The following is a 9,154-nucleotide window of genomic DNA, read 5'->3' as shown; positions in this document are numbered from 1 at the left end:
GGTCGTGGGGACGTTATGTGGTGGGGGGTAGTGACCAGTGTGTGGCCGGGGACGCCGCCAGGCAGAGGCCGGGAGGAGGGCGCGAGCACGACCTGGGCAAGCGGGAGGCCGGGGCAGCGGGCAGCGCTGGGCTCGGGCAGTCGGGCGGGAAGGGGTGGGAGGGGAACTTGGGTGGCGGCCTCGCTGGGGCTCTGGGAGGACCGGGGACACCGGGCGGGGGAGCTGGGAGCCCGGCGCGCGCGGCCGAGGGTGTGTCGGAGGGTGGGTGGCGCCCTGCGATGCGGGCTGGGCTGCGCGCAGCCGCATTAGGTGAAGCTCATGGAGACTGTGTGCTCGAGCGCCTTGCGGCGCAGGGACGCGATGCTCGTGCCCCGCCACACGTCGCTGCTGTCCGGAGAGCTGCAGAGCTGGGGCGAGCCGGAGACGTTGCTGGGGCCGGGGAGGGAGGCGGGCACCATGCCGGGAAAGGCGGGCTGGTAGAGGTGCGACTGCAGCCCCGCGCCGTTGGAGCCCGCCAGGCTGTTGGACAAGCCCATGGAGTTGGGCGGTGGCCCCGCGGCCAGGCTGCACTGTGACAGCGACTGCGCCATAGCCTGCTGGCGGCCGAGCGCGGGCGGCAGCGGCAGCTGGGACACACCGGGCATGGCGGCCGCCGCCCAGCGGGTGTCGTTGGCGTGGAAAGAGCACAGGCTGTCACCCATGGCGGCGGCGGCGGCGGCAGCGGCCGACGGGAACTGGGGCAAGCCCGGCGTGGGCAGCAGCGTGCCGGGCGCGCGGAACACGTTGGTGGTCTTCTTGCGCTTCTTCCACTTGGCGCGCCGATTCTGGAACCAGACCTGCAGCGGGCGGGGTGGGGGAGACAAGACCCGGCGAGGTTAGCGACCCCGGTGGGAGATCGAGTCCTGGGAGTCCGGCTTCTCACCGTCACTCGACCCCTGGCTGAGTCGGTGCTCCGGGCTCGACACGCCTCCACGCCCAGCGCGAGCTCCGAGCTCTCCGCCTCCGCGGAACGACGGACGCCCCTTTGCCGCCACCAAGCGCAGCCTCCGGCGGCACTCTCAAGTCGCGGTGCCCACTGGCGCAGAACGCACCGTGCGAACACCACCACACATGCCACCGTGTGCAGCGTTCAGCACCCCCTGCATTCTGGCATAGTCTGTGCATTGTACGGATGCACCAGTCTGTGGGCAGGCGTGTGTCAAGGCTCGACCCACAGGTGTACAAATGAAGATAAACATGAGTACCCCTGCGGCTTAATAGCATGTCTTATAGCACTGATGGGGTATAGAATTTTCAGAAACACTGGAAATTTGGAAATTGATGAAAGGCCACGAATGACATAAACAGTTTCAAAATCGAAAGACAAAGGAAACCCCCCTAACATCACGGCTGACAGAGCAGAGAGGTTAATATAGTGACCCGGGTGGCCAAGTGAGCCACTGAGCTGTGGTGTTGTTTGGTTGCCACCTTGATTTCTGATTCCTCCCTCAGCGCTTGGTGGAACTGCCACAAGGCTCCTCCCCGTCTCACTCCCAAAATGCTGGGAGGGCACCTTTGTCTGCTGGAACTTGCAGCCAGAGTCCCGAACCCCTTCAATCTATGCCTCCCAGTAACTTACCTCGGATCCCTAACATGTCCTCTACTGCCTGCAAGTTGCACACACACACACACACACACACACACACACACACACACACACACACCCGCCTCTTGTGTTATAAACTAAAGCAAATACAAAGGAAAGAAGGTCAACTTTAGAACTCTCCCTGGTCAAAATGCAAATCTAAATTTGCTGGGACGATGGATGCATCTTTTCTTTTTCCAGGAAGAACTGTTTAATAAACTATACCTCAAACAAGCCTCCTCATTTTTCCTTCCTAGTTGTGGCCCAGGAATTTCAGAGCCTACAAATGTGCCTACAAATGTAAAATTCACTATCACAGTATGAGAATTCCTCTGAGTAATAATAGACACCCCATCTGACCTTGATAATGTCCCATCTCCACCGATTCAAATTTCACCTTTCAGGGGAGAGGGTTCTCAGTGCACTTCCTTGGCAGGCTTTCCTTTAAAATCTAGTTATCAGGATGACTCCTGATACTACCTATAAAGCGGGGCGAAACAGAGATCAAATATTGACTGGGCCTGTTAGAATTTGGCCAACACAACCTGTTCTCCACATCTGTGACCCCCAAAGTGATTTATCTGGCCGCCTGACCTATGTAGTATTTGCTTTGCAAGTTGAAGTGTCAGGAATATGGACCCATTTGCCTTCATTCTTGGTAAACCAAGGATTTATAGCCGCGCGAGCTGACATACTCTTTACTGGTGTGAAGAGCTTTGCAGTTCTCTCTGAAGCCACCCGTGTCTTCCTGTCTCGCCTGCGACTTTGCTCACCACCTTGTCTTGTTCTAGTGTGTACACCATCTCCCACATTGTTGTCTAACCCAGTGCTGGCGATGGACACTGAGCTGCTGCTCTTGAGCTGGCATAGCGATTAATGAGGCGGCAGAGCCCTTGATGGTGGTGTTGGGATCAATGTGGCCGATTGAGTTGTTAGCAGCCTTTGGCCTTAGAGGGAAAGAAAGTAAGGAGACCTAATGTCCCAAAGACCCTTTGAAGCACCCACCCAACATTAGTTTGGGGAGCTGGACAAGAGGAAACCCTTGACTGACTCTTGGCTGTATTCAGAATGTTCTCCCAGCACACCTGCAGCTTGCAAGGGGTTCTTTGAAAGAGAGTTGAGACCAATTCCTAACACTCTCTGGAGCTAGTGAGTCCTAGAGGGCGAGTGTTTCAGAGGTGATAACTTGAGAGAAGAGGTGGAGAAAGAAGCAAAAGAAAGAAAAAACATGTCAAACTGCCCAGCAGGAGGATTTCAAGAGCAAACACTGCTGCCCCCCCCCCAAAAGCTTCTGAATCCAGAGTCTGCTCATAAGGAAAAGAACCACTGCTAAAGGGCTAAATATTAGAGGAATAATCGAAAAATCATGCTCAATTATGTTTGAGGGTTAGTAGTCAAACGATGACTACAAATTTTTTATGTTTCATGGTTTACTGAGATACAAGGAGGAAAAATCTCCATGGCCTCTGAGCACCTCCATTCCAAGCTGGGATGCATATGTTTTTAAAATGTGAATGTTTCCACTTGAAAACTAGAGCATGACGGGTTAAAACGCAGACGAAACCTAAGGGAGGCTTTCAGAAAGCACAGATGACAACTCCAGGAAATATATTAACCACAGCCGAAGATCCAACTTTGTACTTCGTTTGAAATGCAGCTCTCCTCAGAAAATGCTTAATACAACAGTGAGAATCTAATGGAGGTTGGAATCTAAAAATCCACTCTCATGATATCCGCTGTTACAGTAATATAGACATACTGTAAATGTATTTTAAAATATATCGCCCGTTTAATTCCCCAGCTATAAATGGCTCAGGAAGAGAGAAAGAAGGGGAGAGAGAACGAATATTACCCCCCACACACACACACACATACTTGAAGCAAATGCTTTATGAAGACCTCATTGGAATCCAGCAAATGATTAATGTGAAGATTTGGGAGGAAATCTGGGGCGCTGTATTAAAGCCTAGATCTCAGGTTCATTTCGATCAGCCAGCCGTGAACTCTGGGCCGAATTCATTACACTTTAATAGTGCTGGGAGAGGAAGAAAATGCAATTTCTCATTCCATTAGAAAACTAGAAAATACTCTCAGCTTGTCCCCCTATTAAGATGTGGCAGGTGACAGGGCCATTCTGAGGGACACGGTCAATGGAATTACAGCACATTATTTTTGTTCGTATAAAATATTGAAAGGCAAGCCTGGCTGTGCAGAAGTTATTTCACTGATTTGGTTTTTATGTAAATAAAATATTGAAAGTTAATTAATCCGTGCTAGAGACTAATGATTATGCTTATTATATTGCATTTGATCGCATAATTTGCATGATTCTCGCATTGCTGCTTAATAAGCCATTCCAGGTTATAAATAATTCTGAAATTGGTTTCTAATAATGGCATGCTATAAAAGGAATGGTTTTATTACACTAGCCAGAAAAGGGGAGCGGTATCATACACAGAATTGGCCTTGGTATCAGTAGAGGTGCTTTAGTAAATACTTCAAAGTGTGATATAGTCCAGATAAAGACAAAAAAAAATAAGTGTACTGGATAATTTAGTCTAAAATAAAAAGCATCTTTGAAAACATACAATTGCAATGAGTTAAATGTTTTAATCAGTGCAGTGGCCCACACACTGGAAAGAATGTGTGGCAATCTGTTAACTATAAAGAAAACTATGACGCACTCATCATATAAGAATGTAAACCAATTACTATTTAATTTGAATTTGGTCAAGGAGCAATGGTACAGTGAATTGTGAAGTAAATACATTTTCTATAAACTGTTTTTGCATTATGTTACATAATGTTAATCATTGTGAAATGCTAATTAAGAAGGTTATGTTGATCTGATTACTTTTTAAATTATGAAACATTATTTTTAAAAATATTGAAATTGTCATTCTATTAAATTGTTTCTATCAGTAGGCTCAAGCTATTATCTTTGGTTGAACATTATGCTAGAACAATTAACACACTTTATCTCTTTCTTCTTGCATATTCTTTTGTGTACTTTTTGGAAATAGCTACCACACAGCATATATTTTATTTCATTTATAACTTTTTCTATGAAAAGAATCACTTCCATTAACCTTTGGAAGACCTAATAAAGTTTAATAGACCTCATTTTCTTTTTTCATAAAATCAGCCTTCCAATTATATTTTATTTGTGATTCTAAGTTCTTTTTTAATTTGAACTAATTACCAATATGTCTAGGTTAAGACTAGCACTGCACTCTTTAAAACAAAATTTAATAGTTAAGATTTTTCTTGAGGACAAAGAGTAAATTTGTGAACTTTTATTCTCTGATATTGAGCCTACAATTAAGCACTGTCATTGGCATGTGTTGAGTTTGTGTATTTCTGTAACAGTTTGAGCCCACACTTAAGGAGGAGTATAAGGTGAAGATTTAAAAACAGGAAATGCCTGAGCAGTCTGTGCCCCGTCGTTCAAGATTTTCAGAGTTTTAATTTTACTAACGAATATCCAGATTTCTTTTGAATAAATGTAGCAAGAATTAGGAATATTTACCTATTCATTTGACCGTTTTAAGACCCTGGTGACACTCATTTCTTATTAGAACAAAAGTACAAATTCCCGTTTAGACAATCTACAAAATACCAAATGGAAACAAATCCTGATTTTCTGGTCATTCAAATGTAAGCGAACTGAAGTTCTTAAAGTTATTTTACAAAGTCAAGTAACACTGTCTGAACAAATTAGTCAGTTTGGCACCCAGTTTTTAAAAGAAAAAAATCCAAAGTAACAGGGAGGAAATTTTCAGCACCGTGGATAGCTCCAGGCTAATTGCAAGGTTTCATCCAAGCGCCTGTCTATGAAATAGCAGGTCAGTCTTTTGAAAGGGAAAGGAAAGAATTTGGGATTCATTAATCGTATACTTTTCTCCCCCAATTTTCAGAAGAGGTACAGGTGAGAATTCCTAGATTCCAAACAATTACATCTTGGAGGGTGGTTGGATAAAAATAGGGATACAATGACTATTTTCTCTTTTACAGGTTAATCTTTCTGACTTGAAAAATTCCTTCTTCGGGTCAGATATCTGAAACAGGAAGTGCTCAGTTCCTGCCTTCATCCTTAGGGGAATCTCAATTGTTTTGTTAAAATTAAAATCCCAGAGTTCATAGATGGTGTAGTATTTCTGACCATTCCCAACGCCTCATTAGATCACCCAAGCTTTTGAAAACAGCAAAGCTGAGGATGTTTTCCCTGAAAGTTAAGAGGGTGATATTTAGGAGAATAAAAGCACATTCGGAAGTTTGAGTATGCCACCCCTCTTTTAAAGGCACCCACTGTAATTCCTCTTTCCTGTTTTCTGTGTAAGTGTGACATTTCCCCCATTTATCCAGATTCGTAATAGAAACTCATTACAAGGTAATGAACCACTTGTCAACAGTGAGAGCGGGAGCAAGGTGAGCGAGGCTTAGCTGCTGGGGAGACAAGAAGGTTCCCTTCTTGGGAGGCGAGAGTTGGACCCGGCATCCCCATAAAGCTGGGCTTGTTTTATTGTTTTGGTTTTGTTTTTTGAGAGGTTTCAGCGGGGAGATGTGGCTACAATGGAGGTAGTCCATTGGGGCCTGTCGATCATCCTAGCCAGTGTTAGGATTGAGAAAGAGCTCTTCCTATCCAGCAAGTGCCGGGATCGCAGCAGCGCAGAATACCTAGCTCCTCGGTGCCCGGGTCCTCCTGTCCCTCCTTGCGCCCCCGCCCCCAGCCCAAGTCGGGTGTACCTGTACTCGCGACTCGGTCAGCCCAATACGCAGCGCCAGCTCCTCACGCATGAAGATGTCAGGGTAGTGAGTTTTGGCGAAGCTTCTCTCCAACTCGTTCAGTTGCGCTGGGGTGAAGCGAGTCCGGTGGCGCTTCTGCTTCTGCTGGCCCTGCTGTTGACCGGCTTGGCTGGGATTGGGGCCACCCTGGGGCCCCGGCTGCTTGTCAGGGTCTTTAGCGCTCACTGCCAGGGAAGCAGGAGTAGAGCCCACTGTGGTGATGTCCTCGCCCGGCAGCAGAGTGGTTCCTTCGACTGGATCCGAGTTGGGCGCCAGATCCCCGGGATGGCCCCCAGGGTCAGAGCCCCCCACGCCCAGCCTGCACTTCACCGCCTCCCGGTGACCCAGAAGCTCGGCGGCATCTTTCATACCTAAAGAGAGAAGGGGATCTCGGTCACTACTTTCCTGCCGAGGTCAGGAGCAAGGTGTCTTTCCTGAGCAGCTCTCCTTCAGCCCCATCCACCGCTCCCTCCGTGCCCACGCTCGCCCTGCCGCGGAAACTGCCTGGTCCTCAGCCGGGTTTCCCAGGATTTGAACAGCTAGGTTGAAATAACATCTCTTGGCCTTTCCCTTCTCTCCACAGCCGGAGACTTTCAGCTGGTGGTCCACAGCTGAGACTTTCGTGTCTCCCACAAAAAACAATAAACAAACAAAACAAAACAAAACAATAAAAAAAAACACTCCCAAGCCCGGCAATAAAACAAACCCGAGTTCTTTCATTAACTGTATCCCCGGTGTCCCAGGAACCCTTGAGCAAAGTCTTGGACGGGGGATGCGGGAGAGACAGAAAATCTAGAGCGTTTTCTCCGAGGCTGCTCCAGATGCTAATGAACTCTCGCCGATTCCCTCTGACTTTTGGAAGATGAATATGTCTCCAAGCCTTCCACCCCTCAAAATAAACCCCAATCAGCTCCGCCTCCCCCTCAAATCAGAGAAGGTGTTTGGAAATGGAGTCACATCCATCACGAAAGATAGTTCCTAAGACGGAACCCAGAACCCGGTAACCCAGAAAGCTTTCAAGAAACTCGAGCAAACTCGATAGCCATAACAGTGAATCAAACTTTAGAGAATTCAACTTTTCTCTCCCGAGAAATAAACGGTTCGTCCCTCCCAGTCATTGGCAACACCGAGTCCCTTGGAGAAGGCAGGGATGGCCGGAGGGTAAGCTGGGCTTTCTTCTCAAACAGCACATTTAGTAAATCCGCTTTCATACAGCCACTTCTCCTTCAGGCCAGATTAAGTTTTTTTTTTTTTTAAAGAAAACAAATTTAACCATACTCAGAGAAGGAGGTGGTATTGAGAAAGGAAGAAGAAAAGGGAGACGAAAGAAATTCCAATTCAAAGCAAACAAGAGTGGAAAAGAAAGAGAGAGAGACAGCTCCAAACAAATTATCACTGGCTAGAACTCCTTATAAAAAAAAAAAATTAAGGGGAGAGAGGAAGAAAAAGAAAAAGAAAAACAAAAGGTGCCAGCATTCCTAACTCCTTTTTGTTTTGGGATCTACATATTCCATAGATTTTTTTTTAAAGACGATGTTAAATCAAATTAAACTTTAATACAGCACAATTACTTTTAAAGAAATTAGTCCATTTAGGGCGCATTAAGGTAAAATAAGGAACAAATTGACAATTTCCTGCCCGGGCTTCTCCTGGCTGCCCGGGTGAGAGGCGCTCACTCACCTAGCCTGGCGTCCAGGAGGTCGGCATGAGACAGCATCGCGCACCGCTCCAGGGCGAAAGCTGTTCCCCCCCAAATTTTAGCGGCTTTAAGTTATTTAAAATAGATATAAGCTATAAGCTATACGATATAGATATATATAGATCACCTAAATGAAAGAAAATTCGGTTTGTGGTTAAAAAGGGGGCTTCTTGCATTATAATGTCCTTTAGAGAGACGGGGAGGTGCTTAACAGTTGAATGAACCCGTGAGCAGCTCGGCGAGGGGACCAATCAGGAGGGCAGCCTGCAAATGTCAGCGCCCGGAGAGTCCCCCACTCCGCCCGCCCGCCCGCCTGCGCCTGCCGGGAGGAGGCGGCGGCCGCAGCCCAGGCAACTCCAGCCTCCAGCAGCCGCTAAAGCAAGCAGCGGCCACCTTGGCCTCGCCCTGGGCCTCTGGGCCGAGTCTCGGTCAGTCCTTCCTTGAGGTTTTTCTCCAGCCACACCTTCCCTTTTCTTGTCCTGTCTTGCTCGCTTTACCGGCGCAGCTCGGTGTTTCAGGTCTAGGACGTCCCTGAAACTGGGGCAGTTCCGACACCAGAGCAGGGCATGACCTCCGCTCGACCTGAGAGTCCCGCCCCCACCCCCGCCCGCGCCACCTAGGCGACACTGGACGCACCAGGCTAGCAAGCTTCAGCCTCTAGGGCCACCCTAAATTTCGCCTCTGCCCTACTACAGGCCTTCGCTAGGGATTCAGACTCCTCAGCTTGGCCCTGGGGCCTACTGAGCCCCAACCCCACCTCGGGCCTAGAAAGTAAAGGGGAAGTTGGCTCCCCCTACTCTACCAAGGCTCGCTTTCTACTTGGGGGCTGGGGTGGGGCGGAGAAGGATTCATTAAGTGTGTCCTCCTCCCAAACTCCAGCAGCTGCATTTCAGGACTTCCTGCTACATGGGCCTACAGGTCTCACCTCGGTTCCCAACCTGCCTCGATCAAAGTTTCTAAGTTCAGTTCGGCTACCAAAGCCACTTAAGGCTGTAAATAAAGTTAAACCCTCTTTATTTTCCTCTTGGATATGTTAAACTACTTGA

At 47.9% G+C, this 9,154-nt stretch overlaps 1 protein-coding gene across 1 annotated transcript; it reads right to left on the bottom strand.

Moving 5' to 3' along the window:
- Positions 1-305: 305 nt before the first annotated feature.
- On the bottom strand, positions 306-8,126 carry Otp (orthopedia homeobox). Its single transcript, XM_048455968.3, has 3 exons — positions 8,090-8,126; positions 6,371-6,780; positions 306-836 (listed from the first exon to the last, which is right to left on the bottom strand). Exons 1-3 carry the CDS (start codon positions 8,124-8,126, stop codon positions 306-308), a joined length of 978 nt encoding a protein of 325 aa, XP_048311925.1.
- Between the last annotated feature and the right edge of the window lie 1,028 nt (positions 8,127-9,154).

The sequence above is a fragment of the Myodes glareolus genome, chromosome 15, assembly GCF_982192425.1.
Source record: "Myodes glareolus chromosome 15, mMyoGla1.1, whole genome shotgun sequence".
NCBI lineage: Eukaryota > Metazoa > Chordata > Mammalia > Rodentia > Cricetidae > Myodes > Myodes glareolus.
The sequence above is the reverse complement of the archived record's forward strand: the minus strand, read 5'-3'. Positions and strand labels throughout refer to the sequence as shown.